At 44.3% G+C, this 22,028-nt stretch overlaps 1 protein-coding gene across 1 annotated transcript in view; it reads right to left on the bottom strand.

Annotated features, from left to right (window-relative positions):
- Window positions 1–22,028, bottom strand: part of PPM1L (protein phosphatase, Mg2+/Mn2+ dependent 1L) — a 100,453-nt gene that overhangs the window by 2,160 nt on the left and 76,265 nt on the right. The window contains exon 3 of the mRNA XM_054204424.1: window positions 3,029–3,190. Coding sequence (XP_054060399.1) covers window positions 3,029–3,190 — 162 coding nt within the window. The remainder of the gene's footprint in view (window positions 1–3,028; window positions 3,191–22,028) is intronic.

The raw sequence follows: 22,028 nt of genomic DNA, 5'->3' as shown, positions 1-22,028 counted from the left end.
GCAGCAGTGCCTGTGCCCGTTGCTGATGCTGCTGACGCGCTGAGCACGCGTATTTGCTCAGGTTGTGCGTACATGTACTAAGTGACTTTTCGGTGCCATTCTCACGTGGCACCCAGAACTGCCTATGGCACAAGTTGACTTCCTGTGCTTTGCTGAAGTGTCTGTTGGCACTTCTAATATTTTCTTCCATAAAGCCATCCATACAGAACACATGAAAATGCTCACGGAAAAGCAAACGTTCTGCAGCCCTGGCTGCCACGGGAGAAGAAAAGGCACTGAAGAAACAGAAGCTTTTTGGCAACCGCACAAACGTTTTGCATGTTAGTGAGACTGAGCTCAGAGGAGTACGTTCAAGGTGAATGACTTAGATCTCTGTCAGTGACAGTCACCTTGTGGGTCTACGACCAAGTGTTTCTTCACAAGCCAAGACCACGGTTGCTTCAGGGCCACTGTCTTACGCTGATACTGTATACATCACTCAAGCTCCTGATCAGAAGGAGATTCCTCGTGTTTTCTGGGGAAATCAGCATCCTCGTGTCACAGGACACACATTCCCATATCCCACAGCAACGGGGCAGTGATGGGACCCCGATCTCATTCGGCTGCGGGAGGAGCCGCACCGCAGCCCTGGGCAGCGTGCATCAGCCAGCCTTTTGTGAAAATAACACTCAGTCTTGACCCAGCCCCTGTGGCCGCTGCTGTTCACTGCCCAGCCACGCTGCGGAGCAGGTTAATTCCACAGGATGCGGCACCTCGGATCGAAATGGAAGGCCCTGCCCTTTTTTTGTAGCTGCTCTCTTTCCTTTTGGCACTTGGCTGCAGGCTCGGGTACCAGTGACCTCCCACTGCACCGCAGGAGCTCCCAGGAGAAACCTGAGCAGCATCTCCTGGGGCTTCAGCGCGAGAGCTGCCCGAGTCATGTCGGACTGATAAATGGACATTTTTTTCAGGTTGTGGGTTGACTAGGACTTCGTACGCAATTGCTGGGAGCAGGGAAAAGAGAGGGACTGAATTCATTCCCCATCCACGGACCGCTGACAGCAGCAAGCAGCAAGGCTCCTTAACGTCCACCGTGGCAGCAAAAAAAGACGGATTAGTTTAGACTTGTCATCCCAATGTTAACGCCCCGCTGAAACGCACAGGGCAAGTCACGCTCTTCTCTGAGCTGCTGTTTCAGGCTGCCTCAAATTGATTTATATCAGACTGGGGTTTGAAGGATATTTTCTCAACCGTGGCTATATGGATTTCACTTTTAAATGAAATCTAATCTTACTAACGCAAATGTGCAGTCATTTCATAACTACCTACAGGGCTCTGGCCAGCGCAGCTTGACGGTGCAATGTAAAGTTGGAAAGCCGAAATGTAACGTAATGATGTGGTTATTGTCACTTTCTTCTGCTCTACATGGAAAGGGAGTTATCTAGATGGCGGAAAAAAGGCAGGTACTTTTGTCACAGTAGCAATGTAAGTGTCATAATTGAGTTTGGGCACTTTGCTTCAATTTTACACTTACTACATGTAAAGAAGGGATGTTCCAAAATGTAAAAGTATCCGGCAGTAGTCTGAACTGGATTCTATGTTTTTAACAGGACTGTGAGGCCGTATCAATCATGATAATACAACGGGGCAATAGGTACCAGAGAAGCGAATTCATTAAGTCACCAGGCTAGACAGAGTATTTCTTGTTTAGCTGCAGATAGTTAGAACATTTACCTGTCCATTAAAATAATTTCTTCCAAAGTTGGAAATTCCTGCAAAAATCCAATTTCATTTTTCACATTGCTGTGTTATAAAGACTCAATTCTATGCACAAGAAATATCCACTTTTCCTTTTTTTTTTTCTTCTTAAGTGAAGGCCTTTTCTAAGTGAACAATCACGTAGAGGCCCTGGACTTGGCTAAGAGGGAAGCAATTTTACAGAAAAATCTCCAGATTTTATTGATTCATCCCCCAAGTACAGAGTTGAAGCAAAGTGAGACCAAGATTTTCCTATTCCTTTTTCTTAGGATCTGTACACTTTTTCTTCCCCTTTGGGGGATGTATGTGACCTCTGCTCCCTGCCTGGCAGCAGGAAGGATCCCCACTGCTCTTACGCCTCCTCGGCGATAAAAGCAAACCGAGAGGAAAGGGCACATTGCGCGTGTACGAGTATTTATGCTGATGTGAGCGTATTGATAACCTGTAGGTTTTAAAAATGTTTTATGCTCAGTGAAAAACTTGTTATTTTCACTTTACAGATGAAGACGCGGAGGCAGAGAGGCAATGCATCTCTGGAGGCAACGCTCTTCGGTAGGTTTAACACAAACAAGAGGAACTTCTTTCCTTCATCAAATAATTCGCTGCTGCGGGCTGCTGTGGGAGCCAAACCAGAAATGGGTTCAAAAGAGACTTTGACAAATTCATGAAGAATTGGCTATTAAACTTGATGATCCAAATGTAACTTCTAGCCCAGGAGGTCGCTAAACTGACAAGTGATGAAAGCGAGAAAGATTTATTGCGGAAAGGTTTCTGTTTCTTACCTTCTTTCCCTGTACTCCTGCTACAATTTACATGTTTGTGCTCATTAGCAGTCACTATATGGGAACAAAAAATAGCTTTGATGAATTAGATTCATGTCCTGCTTATTTTAGAACTAAACCTCACTCGGCTTCAGACCCAGCCTCTCACATAAAAGCTGTGATACGGTTTGGGGTGAAGCAGCCCGTAATGCTGCTGCTCCTGTTTATTAATTTGCTCCCTGCAGAGATCAGAGGGAAACCGGCCGGGACGGTCAACTGGCTGTTGAAGATGAAGCTGCTCTTCTCACCCTGACACTGGCTCATTAAGGGATAGGTCAATCTGCTTCCACTTCTCTGTCTGCACCATCACATCCCACTGAAAAGCGCTGTATTAATAATGGAAGATTTTATCTGCTGATGCCTCAGCCTAGTACTTTTCAGTCTCTCTCAGGGGAAAAGTCTATATTATTGACAGAGTAGAGAAGAAAAAAGATGAACCTTCAATCCAAAGCAAAAACGTTACGACTCACCAGCTCTTTTAATCCTCTTCCTCTCTTTCAGTTGGTAGGGCTTGTGATCGTGTGACAAGGGGATAGCGTTCCCATCCTTGTCACACAAGACTCCTCGTGAATCACCAACGTTGGCCACCGTGAGTTCTTTATCTGACAACAGTGCGATCAAGCAAGTTGTACCTGCAAAAAAGAGAAGGGAATGGGAAGCAAAACAAAATTTATGGTGTGGGTATATATCTCTCTCTCTAACAAAATGATTAGCAGGAAAATGTTCTTCCTATTACAGAATCACAGAATCTTCATGGTTGGAAAGGACCCTTAAGATCATCGAGTCCGACCAAACAACCTACAATCTCTGCCACTGGAGCATGCCCTGAAGTGCCAAATCTAGACGTTTCTTAAACACCTCTAGGGATGGTGACTCGACCACGTCCCTGGGCAGGCTGTTCCAGTGCCTGACCACTCTTTCAGGAAAGTAATTCTTCCTAATATCTAACCTAAACCTCCCCTGCCGCAACTTCAGACCATTTCCTCTGGTCCTGTCATTATTAATAATGGCTGAAGAGGGAGGAGTGTATTCCAGTCGCCGTCTGAGAGCCGGCTCTTACTAATGGCCAAGGAAAGTAATAAAAGAAAAGTACAAATTAGCCCCAGAGCTCACTCGCAGCTTCTGTGAACTGGAACTGCTGCGCTGGGCTGTGCATGGGTGAAACAGCGCTCTCGCCCTTCATCCCTTCAACAACTGAAATCAGGCTTTTTATTTTTTTATTGACAAGAGGAAAAGATTTGACATTTTTAATTACTTTAACCTTTAAATACACAGAAAATGTAATTAGTCATTGACCACCGTATCCAACAGGCATAGTATTTGTTGGTTAAGGCGGCAGGAAAATATTGGAAAAATTGGCTGTTTTTTAAGTGCGAACGCTATGGGTTTTATTTTCCTCATTTAATTGATGCAGAGTGGAATGAATGTTGAGGAAAGCAGACCCCATTCAGACCATGCCTTTTCTCTGCTTTCCTCTTCCAGCTAGTGTGAGCTGTATCCATAAAACCTCCAGCTATTACAAATATTCCTTGCATGGGCTTTGGACCAGATGCCACGATTTCATTCATATTTTAGAATAGAAAGGTGGCAAGTAAGTTTTTAGATAAACGCTAACAAACTCAGTTTGGATTGCACAGCACTGTTGAAATTATTACAGAAGGCACTCTAGTATCCTTCAACAGTAAACAAAATTAACTTCATGGCTTTCTTTTCCTTTTAGGTAGACCAGAGAAGCACATGGTTGGGTTTTCACCTCTGTTGTTAATTTATATCTGATTATTCATTAATAAAAAATGGTGCATCCACAGCTGGGGTGCTCTGGAAGAAGCACTCGGGGCCTGACGAAGGCCCCCAGCGATGAAACTCAACCAACAAAGTGTTACAAAGCAACCTGTCTCTGCTTGTTTGTTTTAATCAGAAACAGTCTTAATGAAAATGCCGGCAGCGGAGCATTCCAGCACTGCCTACCGTCAGTGGCATCCTGACCCCTGGTTTTGCTCCTGGGGAGCTATAGTAGGGTTTAAATCTATGTTCTGTGGTCTTAAAGCTAAATTCTCATAGCTGCCCCTTGCTGCATCACTGTCCAAACCCAGAATTAAAAACTGTTCCCATGTCAGTAGTTGAATATCCCATGACTGGTATAAATAAAATAGCCAATAATAAACAATTTGTGTTGAGATGCACTGTGTTCTGAAGATTTATTTTTAACTTACTGGCCTGTTTTCCACAGCTCTAATCTAGAGCTATTTTTTCAAAAGACAGGCATATATATATATATTATATTTTTGCAGTTGACTGATACGTTGCAGACCTAAATGGATATAGTTTCCCATTTGTTGCTCAAACCCCCTGCTAACTGCACAGCTTAGTGGCTCACCCAGCAACAGGAAAATCAGAAGAACCCATCCGCCAGGATCACCCGAGGAACCCAGCAAAATGAGCTGCCTGCTCAAGAAATTCCTCCTCTGCAGGGTAACCGAGGCCGCAGCGAAGGGAGTGAAGGAAGCTGTGTGCTGAAAGGGGCGCTTGCCGGCTGGATGCCCGCCCTGTTCGGATGCGGGTGTCCAGCCTCAGCGCCCTGGTGAATAGACCCGCTCTAACGCCAGAGGACTTGGTAATTAAACTATCAGTATCCAAAACACAAAGCCGACAAAATCGTAACGAGGGTGCAAACTCCTGTAACGGGGTGGAGCTGGTCATTTAAGCAGAACAAACTGGGATTTAGCATTTGAGGTCACCTCATTCTCTACCTGAACAAAAGCTATTAACTCTGTAAATGCATAAATCTTTGTTTCAATAAAAAAATTATAGCAGTAAAGTTGTTTATGAAACTTTCCTTAACAAACATTGAAGCAGCATCGTGCTGACAATCTGCATGCGACTAGAGGGCTGGTAGCTGCTAAACCTGGTCTGACATTTCATCTAAAATTCAGAGAGAAAAAGAAGAGCAATTTGGGTTGAAACCCAAACCTGTGAGATGTAAAACAGGGACAAAAGTGAAATCCCTGCTGGATGGGAATATAGAGCCAAAACCAGCTCCAGGAGGACCCTGGGGTGCTGCACGCGAGGCTGCAGGGCTCCGTGACCCACCACCGCACTGACACTTCTTCCTGAAGATCAGAGAGCTGCGGCTTTACCTCTTGCTGCCGTCTTGGCCTGACATTTGCATTTGTAAATTCATCGACTCCCGTGCGCCAGACCACCCTACTGCTCCGCAGATTGCCTTCCCCCTTCCCGTGGCAGCAGCACAGTGTGTACGTTCCCTACAGGCAGTAGTAAAAATCAGACATTTCCTAGTAAAGAAAATACTGCAAATAACATCCTACAGCCCTGGTGTTTAGCAAGTAAAATGCTTCACCAATATAGTCATTATTACCACAATTTATATAAAAAATGATAACTTTGAACACAGTCTTCTTGGTTATATGATCTGTGGGAAGGAAAGAAAACGAGTGTCTGAAACAGAAGATAATTTCCAAAGCAATTTAGGAAGGATCAGTTGTTTCACGGTCCCTGACTGATGGCTGGGCTATTGTTAAGTCCCTGACCTCACGCTACTGCCTGCCATTACACGAGAAAGCAAACTTATTTTACTTTGTTTTCTTTTCCATCTATTTTTATTTCAGTCATTTAACCTTGTGTAGAGTTAGAAAACATCGCGCTCTTGTCAGCCGCCTCAGATTTAATGCAATTGCACAATGGAAAATTCCCAACATAAAGGGTCCAAAATTGAGAACACATGTTATATTAGTCCCTCGATGCAGCTGCCTGAATAATACCCTGCTGAGCAGTTTACAAAGAAAATCACCACAAAATTTAAAACCTGCACTATGCTGGCTGCAGAGGTAGAGGGTTTTTTTTATTTTTATGTTTTCTTTTTTTATCAGTCGGGTAAGATTATTGGTGGCGTATTTTAGTATCAGACAACGCACCTTGTAAAAGTCAAGACTGCACCGGCTCTACCAGTTTTTAGATAACCGCTTTATCGAAAGGAGGAAAAGGCACCAGGGTGCAAACATGACCTGATTAATACATTAAAAGGCATTAGAGAGCCCAGGCAGGATCCAGCTCACTCTGCAGACCCTGGAGATCTCGTGTTTTGAGTGTGGTGTCACAAAATCCTGCGGACACCTGGCTGCAAATCCCCGCTGGTGGGACAGCTCAGGATGAGGACCGGAGCTCTTGGGCTCCCGATGGCCCAAATTGGTTAAAATTTCCCCAGTGCCCTTGTTTCATCCTAATCCATTAGCAAAAGCGCAGTTAATCTCACCATGTGCTCACCACGTTGCTTCTTTTCTCCCTCTTTGCCGAGTTTTCCTTGTTTCCCAAGTCTCTCATAACCCACAGGTTTCAGGCCATCAGCACATGTAACCCCTTCCCTTCCTCTTCCCCCCCATCGCTCTCCTCGGCCCTGAACTCTGGCCCATGCCTTGGTGAGGAATCACACCTCCACCCTGCCCTCACCTCAGGCTCCTCAACAGCAGATGTCCCCACCCAAGGCTCTTCCTTCTGAACAACTGTCCTTCCCACATGTGCCTTCCCACTGCTTTTCCCAGTTCTCCCACACCTTTTCTGTGGCTCTTCGCACAGAGTCTCTTTCTCAGACAAAACTGAGAAATGAGACTTCCCCCTCCCACATTTCAACTGCTGCTTCCCCATTTGCACAACACGTGCCGAGGTGTCTCGTGTGCTACCTCCCATCAACTTTTCTTCCTACTCTAGTGACTTGATTTTAACATTTTTTATTCTTTACTGCCCCATCTCTATGCTTCTCTGGCTCTTTTCTTTTGCAGGGCATCTTTGTAATGCCCCTCTCTAAAAAAACACCATTACCCTTGATGATTTTTATGGCTACCACTGCTTTCCTGCCTCACCTCCAAGCTCACTGAAGATGAAGTTTGCAGTCACTGCCAGAGGTTCTCCTTCCTTCTGGCTCTACTCGGCGCTTCCTCCAACACAGCCTCTGCCCCAGCCTTGCCATCGACATGGCTTTTGACGAGATCACAATAACGTTTTCCAGCCGCAGCGCACAAAGAGAGCTTTTCTCATCCCTCTTACCTGCCTCCAGCCCAGCCAGCTCAGTGCTTCCTCTCGGCTGATGAGACACTTCTCTCCTAGTTTTCCCCTTTGCTTCTCTAATCGCAAGCATCTCTGAAGACCCCTTCATTCCTCCCCTCTCCCTCTCCTCTCCTCCCCTCTTCTCCCCTCTCCTCAACCCCTCCATAGTCTATCTATCTTCTGCGTAACTCCATCTGCAAACACGCACATCACCAATGTTTCCATACAGACCTCCGCACCTGCTTCTTCATCCCAGAGGGGTCCCTTCTCTCAGCTAAAAGCCTGTTTTCTTTGCAGGTATTTATCCCAACACTTTCACTGACCATCTCCCGCAGCCCATTTTGTATTGGGATGTCGTCAGAAACAGAGACCACCGTCATTATCTTCAAAGAGACCAACACTGTCCTCTTAACATTTGGCCTAAAAGCATTAAACCCCAGAGGGCTCAAAGTTATGTTAATTCCCACACGGGTAGGTCTTGTGACAGCTCGTCTGTATTAGACAGAAGTCTGCGCAATAGGAAATTAGTCTCATCTCATCTCTGGAAACAAAGCAAAGTGACAAGGGAAAGAAAAACCCCGAATGTAATCGATATCAATTTTTAGAGAGAGACTGAGAGACATGCAAAGAGACCAGGAAACGACAAGGCAGTGACTGGAAGTACCCAAAGCACCAGCTGGGACCGCTGTGAAGCTGCAAGGGAGAAAGATCCCCAGTAACCCTAATTAGAAAGGGAATATTGTGGGTGCCTGGACCTCCACCATGCTCCGATGGACACAGCTTTCGCAGTCTGCATTTCGTAGGGTCAAACATAAAGCTGGGGGAAATTTCTACGTAAACAGCCTGAGCCCTGCACTGACGGTATCTTCGAAAATAGCAGCAGGTTTGAAGCAGCTGAATCCCTTACCCGGGTATTGAACTGACAGCGGAATAACGGCTCCAACCTCTTCTGCCTTATTGGCGACTCCGAGTGGGATGGGAGGTATGTTAAATTAACCCACACCACCGCTTTTTGGTAAGTCTGGATCCCCGTTCACAAACTGATGGTGCACAACAGCACTCCTGTGACGCCTGACCGCTAGAGAGGAGAGGTCTACCATGCCCTTTGAGCAGAAATGCATTCAGAGCGACTGCAGGTCAAGAAATTCAGTATTCACTTGGCTGGACTGATCAAAAAACAAACAAAAAACAACTCAAAAACACCCTTCCCATCTTTTTTCAACAGTGCTCAGGCTTGAATTTACACAATAATTAAGCAAGAACTAGTATTTTGGCACAATAATTAAGCAATTTACACAATAATTAAGCAAGAATTAGTATGAAGAATGAGCTTCAATAATCAGAATTACTCAGAACAGTGCAAAAAGCAAGATAAAAAAAAAAAAAAAGATATGTATTTACTCTCCACTAGTGACTCACACTGCATGCAGCTTCTTTCTCATTTATAGACCATGCATTTCCACTTGCCTTACAGGGACTTTAAATCCTAAACAACAGGACTCCAGTAGTTTTCATGGCAGATACTGACATTTTTATCATTAATATAGCTGTCCTCTGTACCCATCTGCTGCAGCTCCTCCCGTCGAGACCAGCCATGTGTCTCCTGAATTTCTATTTTACATGCTCTGCACATACCCCTCAGGCAATGCAAATAAAACTTTGATTATAGCCTGTGGCATAGGCAAGACTGAGACTGTAAGTCAGTATATGAGGGAGGGTGCAGGAATCTTTTGCTTCCCAGTCGCCAGGAATATGGATAAGAAGTGGTGGAGAGGGAGGTGTTGTAAGCCCATCAAGATCATGAAATGCTGCCTCTGCACACCCTCCAAACAACCCACCAATTCTAATCCAAAGCCTAAAAATAAATCTAATTATCCACTGCTTATCTATAAGATAAGCAACAATAAAATCATGCAGCAGACATTCACGTTTCCTTTGCACTACGGCTGTGAGGGGAACTGAGGGGGCCGAAGCCCTTTCGTCACTCTGATGCCTCAAAGAAAGAGCGAGTGCAGAGGAGGGCAACGAAGCTGGTGAAGGGCCTGGAGAATAAATCTTATGAGGAGCGATTGCAGGAGCTGGGACTGTTTAGTTTGAGGAAGAGGAGGCTGAGGGGAGACCTCATCGCTCTCTACAACTACTTGAAAGGACACTGTAGAGAGGTTGGTGCTGGTCTCTTCTCACAGGTAATTAGTGATAGAACAAGAGGGAATGGGTTCAAGCTGCAGCAGGGTAGGTTTAGGCTGGACATTAGGAAAAAATTCTTCACAGAAAGAGTGGTCGGACACTGGAATAGGCTGCCCAGGGAGGTGGTGGAGTCACCATCCCTAGATGTGTTGTAAGACTCGTTTAGATGTAGTGTTAATAGATACGGTGTAAGGGAGAACTTTGTAGAGTGGAGTTGATGGTTGGACTCGACGATCCCAAGGGTCTTTTCCAACCTAAATGATTCTATGAGTCTATGACTCTATGCTCCCCAAACCACCGTCTCTGCGTGGGAAAGGGGGGACAAATCAGGTACTGAAAGACAACAGTTCTCTCAACCGATAAAAATGATCTCAACAACCTGTAATCATCTGCAAATTCTGGTGGGACTGCTGTAAAACCTTTTGCTGGGATGGACCTTTTCCTGGGATGGACCTTTTTCTGGATTGCAACAATCTGTGCTCCTCCTCCTTGGCCAGTTTCTAATCCAAGGCACCACTTATCACTTGCATTTTCAATGACAGCGAACCTTCATCAAAGATTTTGTGAAGGGCTGAGCTAATTGTGCTCATTAGCACTTCTTCGCCTTTTGCTCCTTTATAGGTTATTGAAATGTTTAAATAGCTACACAATTTCTTTTAGCAGAAGCTATGCAGATTCGAGAAAATGCTACTATAATCTTCAAAATATACAATTTTGGCAAATTCCTGGGCTAACCAGCTGCGAATAAAATAAACTGCTGATCACTCACAATACCTTTCAAAAAGACCTGTGCCTTTTTAAAGTACCCACCTCCTTTTCCTCAAATGCCTTGCAAGGTGGATGGGACTGAGCAGCCTATTTGTCATCCAGGCATTCGTCCCTGAATCCCCTCAGTGCTGGTGTTTCCTACAAATGAGCTGCACCTGTCCCTTTCTTTAACAAAATTCTTCTGCAAAAGTCAGTTCTGTAAAGCGCAAACCTAAAAATAACCATTCTGAAAATTCAAGGTCTCATAATTCATTAATCATCTCAACATAACGATTTTTTTCCTCTAAAATTAAAAAACTTCTTTTAAAATAGATTAAAAGAAACACAGGATTCTTAGAAATATATAAAAATTACTTTGAATATTTCTAAGATCGTACCTTAATTTCCACCATGAAACAATTCCTACCTGGCTGTCTGCAGTAGTATTTTAAGATTTTACATTTGAAACAGAGAAACGATACTGTATTTCTATTTAGATCGATCCTATTTCAATCAGAAATCAATGAGTGTGTATATATAGCTCAATCCTGTTCATTATTGAACATATTATATTCATCATACACAGTAATTTGGGACATACCTACAGACTAAAAGATTCGTGTAGATGAAGCTATGTAAAAAATGCCTAAAAGCGTCTTCCAGGCAGGAAAACAAGAACCGTAAAGAAGTTTTGTGCATCAGGTAACAAAAGTTAATTACCGAAAAAGAGAAACCCTTTTGGGCAGCCTCTCCATCTTCCAGACTGCTCTGACATTGCCTCATCAATACCGCCGCGGAAACGGGGAACGTTCCCACCTTCGCGCTATCCCAGCACCGCGTGATTCGTTTCTTGTCTTTATGAAAAATAATCTTAATACAAGGGGAATCTCCATCTCAGTTCAAGAGTCAATTTCTTGGCATTGCTCCCATATTTAGTTTCACCTGAGCACCCCACTCAGCCATTTAATACACTAGAAGTAGAAAATATGTTGAAGACAGTTTATTTTTTTCTGTTTATAAATGCCTGTATTTCACCGGACTAATTAAAGTGCAGAAAACCACACGTACAACGTCCTTTGCGGACGGGCTCAGGTGTTCTGCAGCAGTTAAACCTCCCGTGCAGCCTTGCAGCGATTCGACAAGAAAAAATGCCTCTGCTAAGGCCTGTGCATGAGAGGAAAAGAAATCTCTTGCTGACACTTCCCTGTGAGCCTCTGATACCCACGGGCTAAAACATGGTCTGTGTGGTCAGTCCAACACAAGCATTTGCATGCAAGCTGCAAAGTCTGAATGCTTCTGATGTAAGAGCTCCTGAAGCACTGGAAACTAAAATGACTGTAGAAGACCATGCAACGTAGTGTACGTACAGATAGGGATCCTGCTACTGCTATTCCAAGCCATAGTCCTACAATAGCTCTAACCAGCTGCTACATAAACCAAGCAACAAGACCGAAGGGTCCAGCTTAGTGCAAGGTTTCGAGATGTTGGGCAGAGCAGACTAAGCGCAGCCCCCAGCTCAAACGACGGCGAGCACGCAGCATTCCCCTGCTGAAAAGCACAGGTTGTATAAACTGAAAAACAAAAGTTATTGTTTTCAAATAGCAATTACACCTAATTTCCCCCTCATCCCCCCATCTGTTATTGAACATGTTTTCCCCAATTCATAGAATCATAGGGTTGGAAGGGACCTCTGGAGATCATCTAGTCCAACCCGCCTGCCAGAGCAGGGTCACCCAGAGCAGGTGGCACAGGAACGCGTCCAGGCGGGTTTGGAATGTCTCCAGAGATGGAGACTCCACCACCTCTCTGGGCAGCCTGTGCCAGTGCTCTGCCACCCTCAAAGTACAGAAGTTCCTCCTCATGTTTAGGTGGAACTTCCTATGCTCAAGTTTGTGCCCATTACCTCTTGTCCTGTTGCCGGGCACCACTGAAAAGAGCCTGGCCCCATCCTCCTGACATCCACCCTTTAAGTATTTATAAGCGTTGACGAGGTCCCCCCTCAGCCGTCTTTTTTCCAGAATGAAGAGAGCCAAATCCCTCAGCCTTTCTTCATAAGAGAGGTGTTCCAGTCCCCTAATCATCTTTGTAGCCCTTTGCTGCACCCCCTCCAGCAGTTCCCTGTCCTTCTTGAACCGGGGAGCCCGGAACTGGACACAGTACTCCAGGTGCGGCCTCACCAAGGCAGAGTAGAGGGGGAGGGTGACCTCCCTCGACCTACTGGCCACACTCCTCTTGATGCATCCCAGGATGCCATTGGCCTTCTTGGCCATGAGGGCACAATTCCCAGACTTACAATCATCACAGAATGGTTTGGGTTGGAAGGGATCTTAAAGACCATCTAGTTCCACCCCCCTGCCCTGGGCAGGGACACCTCCCACCAGACCAGGTTGCTCCAAGCCCCATCCAGCCTGGCCTTGAACCCCTCCAGGGATGGGGCAGCCACAGCTTCTCTGGGCAACCTGGGCCAGGGGCTCACCACCCTCACAGTCAAGAATTTCTTCCTGACATCTAATCCAAATCTCCTCTCTTTCAGTTTAAAACCGTTCCCCCTTGTCCTATCGCTCCACTCCCCAATCAAGAGTCCCTCCCCAGCTTTTCTGTAGCCCCTTTAGGGATTGGAAGGGGCTCTAAGGTCTCCCTAGAGACTTGACTTCTACAGCAGCACTAAAATTTAGGGGCAATTTCATGTAATTGATCTCCTTGGAACCGGAGGCATCCCTAGGAGACCCGAGTAACTCTGACCCAAGGCAGTAACTAGCTTGGTTTTGTTTAGCTCGAAAACTGTGCTGAACAATCTCAGAACACAGCAGTGGGATTTCTGTCGTGTCAAACGGCCGGCAGAAGAGGAGCCAGAGGATATCACCACCCTTCCAAGCCCAGCAAAATACCCACTTCTGTTAACGAAAGCCGCTCACGTGAACCTAGGGTGCTCAGGGAAGAAGCTATACATTTTTCATTGGGAAAGATAAGGGTATTCCCTCAAAATAACAATACCTTAACTTTCCTAAGAAAGAGCTGGATGAAAATTTGAAAACAAAACTACTAAAAGTTTTACAGTAAGATATGCATAGTCTGCTTTGTTAAGATTTGTCGCAAATTCTGTGATCTGTAAGACAGATCTTCTACGGATCCATTAGAAATCTACGGCTTTGCACTTCCCACTATGGAAATACATCAAATCTCAACATAAAACACAGACTGCAGAACTGACCACACACCAAAAAAAAAAAAAAAGGAAAAAAAAGGGGGGGATTCCATCCTTTTAGCAATTTCAGACAAATAAACCCCTCCACAATCACAGTGCCAAAGATGTCACGTCTATGACACTAACTGGCTTTGCGGGAGTCAGTTCGGTGCGGACCTGCTGCAGGATCTGCCCTACATTTTAAGCAAAGCAGAAGTTTGCTGGTGGCGGCACAGGGACAGCCGATGCTTGCTGATTTTAAGCGTCAGCAATGCCACTGCTCCACAGGCTGTCCCACAGGGCCATGTAAGAGTATGACTGACCTTATCTAGTTAGAAAATGTTATGCTAGATGCTCAACAGGCTTTTATTACCGACATTCAGCTGTAACAAGGCCTGTAATCACATGGAAAAAGTAGGAGCAAAATGAAAATGCCACTTGGAACCCATCTGTCCCCAAAAAACCTGAAAGCAGCCAATTTGTGCTGAGTTCTGTGACTTTTCTGGCTCTATCCCAGTCCTGCCTAAAGGATCGAGGCTGCAAAATTTCATTTGAACCCCAGGAATTGACCTGCACTTTCCTGAGGTGCCTGAGCCATAAATACCAGACTTAAAGCAGCAGCTATAAATAAGGTGTCAGCGGGTAGGCTCTAAACCGAACTCAAGGCATATAATTAGCAAATTCTTCACAAACAGAGTAACTAACGGCTAGCTTACAGATGCTGCGCACATCTCTGCATCACTCATCCTTAACGGGGCTGTTCGGAACCCCCCGTTGTGGCTGGCAATCGTACCCAACAAATGGGTTTGACTATGACTGCATTAGCCCTCGGCTCCTGGGCTTGGGTTGCACGACAGACTAACCCCCCTTGGCTGCAGGACCGTCCGTCGGGCTGCAGCTAATTTCATTGAGGACCACTGTAAATATCTGCCGCGCTCTCCAGCTGGCCACGAGGCGCTCGTGTGACGGATCACTCACCTTAACTCCTGAACAAATAAGGAACTTATTAATACACAGGCGGAGCTGTACAGCAAGGTGCTATTTAAGAGTTATTTATTCAGTGCCCAAGGTGTATCGCCAAATTGCAAATACAAACATGCAGCCTGTCCAAGGGGACTGTGATCTTACTTTGTATCTCCTGCACTGGCAGAAGAGTGGGAGCAAGAGGAGGGAAACAGGGATGAGGAGTGATAACGCACCAGAATTACACACAATTAAGGAAGTCTGTGATTTAATTCAAGAGCCTCACTCTGTCCCCATCCCCTCCACTATCCACTCGCTGATGCAGATTTTACTGAGCTGTAAATTGAGGCTGGCTGGCCTCAGCAAGGGTGGCAGCTTAAATCAAGTTGACGACTTTTCCCCTTTTCAGGTTAATCAAACTCAGGGGCTAATCATCTTCCAACGCCCGGCCAAAAGTCACCTTGGACTGTACTTTTTTCTTTTCCAGATTTTCCGGTTATATCTTCCAGTACTCTGCATCAAACCCTACTCTGCAAACGCAAAACCTCCCCACCTGCTGAATGTCCCTTCTTTGAGGCTAGAGCTGTCACTTCAGAAATCATCCTCTTGGCATGTGGCTGAGTGAAAACAGCACAGTTTGGGGGGAACTTTTGTATGAGATCAGCAAATCCAACTGGCAGACAAAGCCCAGGCAAACACCTTTCCAAAGATACGCCCAAGCTGCTGGCGGACAGGAGCTGCAGTCTGTAATCCCAGAGCCGCCTGGAAAAGATGCGCATGGAGAGAGGAAAAGCACTGATACTGCCAAAACTCAGCAACTGCCACTGTTAGAAAGGTACTATAGCATAAGGAAAAGCCAGTTTTTGCTTGTTTATGACCAACTTCTTTACCTTAATGGGTTGTTACAGATTATGGATAGGGTTTTTAAGAAAGCTTCACTTGAGAACAGAAAGCCTCCTTTTGTTCCCGCTCCTTTTTCCTTCTGCATCTCCCCATGTATAATTCAAACACTGGGAAATAATGGAAAAGGCTAACAGTGATGGATTGTGGCGTGCAATGCCATTGAGCATGCAAAACAGGGCTTAGCATGAGCTGAACGCTGCTGCAAACGGGGAGAGCGCAAGGGCAGATGACACAAAGATGTGTGCAAGAGCGCGAGCGATCTCCAGAGACACAGCTGCGCCCCGGGATCATAAATCCCTCTGCACGTGCACGTTCTTGATGTTATTACTATATATTTCCTTCTCAATGATTTTCCTATTAAAATGTTTTCAAAAGAACGCAAATATTGGCTTTTTTGTACATGATACGGCAAAACTAGGAGCACCGAGACCGAAGATATTCATTTCAATACAGAAATTTAGCAACTGTGGGTGTAATGAAGGGTTTTGCAAAGGTGTAGCCGCTGAGGTTTTGTACCACTCCACCCTGCTACCGTAATGCTGTTTATGCTTGTCCGGGTAATGATGCAGGAAAATTTAATAAGGATCTCCAAATGGTCTGTCAGGTTTGTAGATAGAACAAACTTTGCTGCCTTCACTGCTACTCACAGGACCCTTCAGGCATTTATCTCTGCATCCACCAGCAGGTGACAAACCTCCGCCCAGACGGATGGCTTTCTTCCAGAAGCCTGGAACAGATATTCTCTTTGCCTACGCTGAATTTCCATGCTATCTCTGGCCGATATCTTTTTAATAAATAATAATAATAAAAAAGATAAATCTATGCTCATGTCCATGTGCTCGTGCAACGTGTGTGTCTGAAATTGAGGACAAACACTATGGTACTGACAGCGATCATCTCAATGGATGGTGCACATCAACCGAACTGACAGGTTTTCAAATGAAATCTAACACAAACTTACGCAAAATAAACCTCAGACAGTGGTTTTAATTCTCCAGAGCTTACATACTTTTGAAGTCTTTCATCAGGCCAAAGATACAAACAGGGAAGATGGCAATCAGGTGGTGATAATGCAGCATTGCTGAAAAAACCCTATTAAAAGCACTATTGCAATGCAGAGGAGCAGCCCTTCCCGAACCCAGGAGACGTCAAACCACTCCACCCCTGGGCACAAACATGAACCCACTCTGTCACAATTTCTGACTGAATTAAGGAAGTTCCTAAAAATAAATTTGTGTGTTTAAGATGTTTTCCAGAGTTAATAAGTACACAGAAAGGTATTGGTCAGTTAGTAATAATTAGTATTAAAACCACTAAGTGGTTTAAAAAACATTTTCTATTATACTTCTGAATGTCAGCACTCCGGTTTCTTCTCTTTCTGTGGGACTTTGGTAATAGTAGAACTTTTAATTACTTTTTTTAATTGCTAGAAATGTATAAATACAAAAGTGAAGAGTACGTGGCATTTACATACTAAGACTAAAAATAGTTACATATGCTTGAGTAAAAACAGAGTGCTTCACGTGATTAATAAAAAAATCTCTAACTTACGGACACAGCCCCGTAGAGTCACCATTGCACCTACACTGCACAGAGCTTTCACCAAATATATATGAGATGTATTTTTAGTTTCACCAAATGTAGAACTATATTTACCAAATACCAATAGCCAAGTATTGCTAGCATTTACATTGGTACTGAAAAATCAACTGCTAGCTGACAAATTTAAATAGCTAAATACCTACTTCAAAAATCGATGAGGAAGAGAAGAATATTTCACAGGCAAGTAGGCACCTGTCAAAGTGCTATTTCTGCTCTGAGCTTCTGCTGAAAGGTTATAATTATATGAATAACAAAAATTTATTTTAATGGAGCAAGAGAATACAACACGCTTGGGCTGGCTTAAATACATGTCTGTTGTTTACAAACATTGCCAGTATTTTAGACAGGTGGAAGACCACAACATAGGAAATTAGAGAGTCACATGGTCTGCACTGAAGCTACACCCTGAAATGTAATTTAAATGTTTTTATGTGTACACCTACAGAGACACACAGGCTGGCGTGCAGCTCCCAACTAGAGCTGCCTACCTGTATTTTACCTGTGAGCAAAAGCTAATCCACAGCCAACGGAAAAGAGCGGGCACGTTTAGGATATGACTCTTCACGTACTAAAGTAGGTGCTTAAAATAAACCCATGAATCACACTAGAAATGCTCATTTCTTTCCGATGACTATTGAAGAGCTCGAGAAAAGTTGCCCAGAATTGGATGTCTACAACGCAGCCATTGAAAGGTAAAAAAGACAAATTCTACTCTTGGTGACTGCCCCGCAATTTCTGCTGTAGGTACTGGTCCTCTGCAATAAAACAGCACTGGGTCGGGGTGACCAAGTTTAACATGTAGCTTTAATGTGTAAAAGAAATTAAATATGCCAAAGAAAGTGATGGGCGTAAGGCAGAGATTAAATAAATTCAGTAGTAATCATCTGGCTATAAAGAGTGAACTTCCTATTGCATTGTTTGGCAAAGCACAACACTGAGTTCCCACTGCAGCAACCAGAGAAGGGAGTTGTTTTAGATCATGTTCTTGACATCAAATACCTAAAAGTCATTTATAAAAACTGAACCTGAGCTGGAGAGAAAGCCACCACACGCGGTGGCCTGCAAGCCACTCTGGCTTTCTCCTTGTCAGAAGCCTCTGGCATGGCAACAAATGTTGCCCAACACATTGGAGTGCTGTTACATATCTGCCGTGTCGACATGTTGGCGACACATCAGAAAATAAACGTACCTGATTGCTACACCCCTGCCAAGGCACACAAAAAAGGATTTTCCCCAGCGTCCCAAATTATAGGATATATTTCTGGTGCAATTTTACTGCTTTAATTTTCTCATTTTCTCCTTGTAGTCACTTTCTCTGAGGGAAAACACCTGCCTGTGCTGCCCAAAAGGGAGCACTGCAACAGAAAAAGGGGCACCATTGGCCCCTTGATGATTGAAGTTAACCTTTTCCCAGTGTGACCACACTAGCATGGATGTTTGCGTGAAGCAGATGGATTTGCCAGCCTCTTAGGCTGCAGTTTAATATTGGATATTTTTGCTTTTCTGTACTTTTGCCAGAAACAGCAAATGCTCACAGGACCAGTCAGGTTGCGGTCTTGCAGTTGGAATGAAGGTCTGAGCCTTGGATTTATGCTTGAAGCCGGTTTTCACAGCTGCAGCTACTAGAGAAACCAGCCCCAGTCTTCTGCAAGGAACAGAAATACAGGCTGAACACGAGGAGTTGATTTAATTCCTTATCCATTCGTTACATACTAAATCGTGCTGGGAGTGAGGAGCAGAGGATGATGCCTCACCTGCTTTGAAGGACTGTGTGATGCCCAGGGAGAGCGCAGCACCTGGGCATGGTTGGGGAAGGCAGGGTACAAACCCCCATCTCACCCAGAGACAAAGTGCAATGTGTTGTAGTGCTAATGGCTACATTTTATCTCAGCAGAAAATAAAATTTGTTGCCAAAATCAGAGTATTCAGGCAATTTGGGACGTGGACTGTGAGCCTAAGAAAGAACCTCACTTTAAGAAACACTACGGCACTGACAGTGAGCGTCTCAAGCAGTGGTGCACATCAACTGAATCTAAAGGTTTTCAAATGAAATCTAACGCAAATGGCACCCGCAGCGAGAGGCACGCAGGGGTCAGCTTTTGGTCCCCCCTGGGAGGACACATGGAGGAGCAGCCACCCGGGGCACCCTGGCAAATATTAGCTGAGAAAACACGTTTTGGGCTGACATCTGGCTCTGGATGCAGCGCCTAAATATCAGTATCTTTCATGACTGCTTCACGGCAGGGAAAAATGAAATTCATCTTTCTTGTCGCACAATAATGAAAGTCAATTTCTACGGGACTCTGGGGGAGAGGGGCCATTCATTAAAGAAAAACCTATTGACTACAGTAAAAAACACCACCAGAATCTCCTAGCAGGCTTTAGCTACCTGGCACACCAGAGTTAAATGCCAAAGTGCCTTTAAATATCCTAAACTTGTATTTGTATGGAGTAGTCACTGACCACCCCAGATGTTTAGAGATACTATAAATCGAAGAAATAGGATTAACATCCAGTAAAGCTTCAGTGGGAAAAAATATTCTTGCACAAAATTAACCCAGCCTTAGCTAGTCAAGAATGCCACTTTTTAAACTAAGGGATTTAAGGATTATGAAAGGATTTGTACCCATCTGTCACTTTTGGCCTGCTTTCATTTTATAAAGCTTCCTTAGTCAAACTTCACTAAAAATCTTGTCAACATTTGACTATTTTTAGATGAACTCATTTTATTCGGTAGCTCCGATATACTGATTTCCTAAAGGGAAAGATTTACAAAAAGCGGCATTAGGATGTCGAGTCCATCGAAGCTGCACGTTATTAATATTGCATGCTGCCAGAAAGGCCAAATTAACATGCAAAATTGTACCAGAAGCCCAAGCCATTTTGGTGCAGTTCTCTTTTATTCTGGAAAATGGATGCAGCTGAATTCTAGCTGCTTCGGGAGACATCCCTGGGGCGAAGGGAGTTAGCTGGGGGTGAGCTAACTCTGTGAACCCTTGGAAAATGGCCTTTCGAAGAGGGATGGGAAAGGTTTCCTGGATGGAAAAGGTCTGCTCCCTTGCTGTGGAAGTGCTCCCCTACCTGTGGCACCCTACTACAGTCAGCCACTGAGCTCTTCTATCATGTACCTTAAACATCTAACTTTCTAGTGTCCCTGGCTGGCATAGCAGAACTCCAACCACTCATGATTACAGTAATTAAACCCTTGACAGTGCTCTCTGGGATGGGTTTTGTTGATGTCTCACGTAGTCTCCCACCAGACAAAGTTGTATTTTCCCCTTACATCGCTATCGCTTTTATTTTCACCATCTTGATTTCTAAAGATCGCTTTCTTCATTTTGTATGTACCACCAGCAGCTCGATCTTCTCATTAAATTGACTTGGGTACGGAAAAACACCAATAAAAGAAAAATGTCACCAACACAACTGCTCAAGTGCTGAATAGCTGGAGCGCCTGGGATCACGAGCAGCTGCTGCAATTATATTTAGCTGCCCGTTTTCTGTGCTTTGCTCACAATCAGATCCTACTTCAAGAGCAGGTAGCATCATTTCTGCTTTTGTAGTAAACAAGTGACATGATTAGAATGACGAGCGGGCTCCATCTCCATGTTTTAATCTCTAAAGGTCTCTACCTGATTGGGAAGCTGAAATTCTGGCTTTTTATTTACAGCAAGCTGCGCTCTCTCTCCATTCTGAATGTGTGTATATGCTGGGACTTTTCTAAAGTAGTTATTTATGTAGCTTCTCATTTCTAAATGATTTTTTTATTGCATGGTATAAATCCCCAAGCATGAGTTTCAAGCAGTCTTAATCTTTATTTTCTCTGTACAAACATGCAGTTTTCAATAAAGGAAAATGCTTGCTTTTTCTTCTGACAGGAGTCAGTAATTTCCTCCACTGCATTTTTTCTTTCCTAACAAACTTCTATCAATCAAAATGACTGGAGAGATGAAGTGACCAAACCAGGGAAAAAGATTTACATGATTCATTGGGCTGGTAAATTCTGCATTGAAAAAGATAAACAGAAGCAAGAGAAAGCAACAACTTCTGAAGCATATTTTTTATGCATCATTAAAAACAGGCCATATGTGATTAAACAAATAACCCGCGACCTCATTTTAACTCTGTTGTCCTTCGAGAACTCATATGACTCCTTAAGTACGTGACATGTAGTCTGCAAACGGCACCGTACGGGGCTCAAGAGCATTCGAGATCAAAGCAGTTTAAGAGAATCAGGCTTATTTATTGGGTAAGCGTGTGAATATAATTGATAAAGTAATAGAGCATTGTAATTACTTGAAATTACTAAAGCTCACAGCCCTGTAAGTACCCAGAACGCGCAGTCTGCAAATGGCATTTTAAGTTGCTCGAGCGCCTTTGAGATCAAAGTAGCTTAAGAGAATCGTATTGCTAGTGAGTGGGAGTCTGAGTAGGAGTCTGAACAAAGTTGATAAGTAGTTTGAGCATTTTAAGTACTCCAGGGCACTGCAGCGTGAGTACAAAGTAATAGAACAAAATAACACCAGCTTCTCAGTGCTTGGTTTCCCGTAGCTGGGCTAGTGACGAGAAACTCAGAAGATGGTGATTTTAGCAGTGTGACATCTAACCAGGTCCAACCAAAACAGTTGGCATGGTGTCTGGCAAGCAGTATCTAAATGGGATGAAAAACCCAGTTACAAGGTCTAGGCTTCTGCCTAAAACAGCTGGAAGGAAAGCCTGGAGCTGAGTTCAGTTCTCCAAGGGCACCACCATACCAGCTACGGTCAGGGGAGTAACAGAACAAGAAAGTGCCACCAGGGATTAAGGAAAACCCAAAAATGAGGACA

Source organism: Rissa tridactyla, chromosome 6, assembly GCF_028500815.1.
Source record: "Rissa tridactyla isolate bRisTri1 chromosome 6, bRisTri1.patW.cur.20221130, whole genome shotgun sequence".
Classification (NCBI taxonomy): domain Eukaryota; kingdom Metazoa; phylum Chordata; class Aves; order Charadriiformes; family Laridae; genus Rissa; species Rissa tridactyla.
The sequence above is the reverse complement of the archived record's forward strand: the minus strand, read 5'-3'. Positions and strand labels throughout refer to the sequence as shown.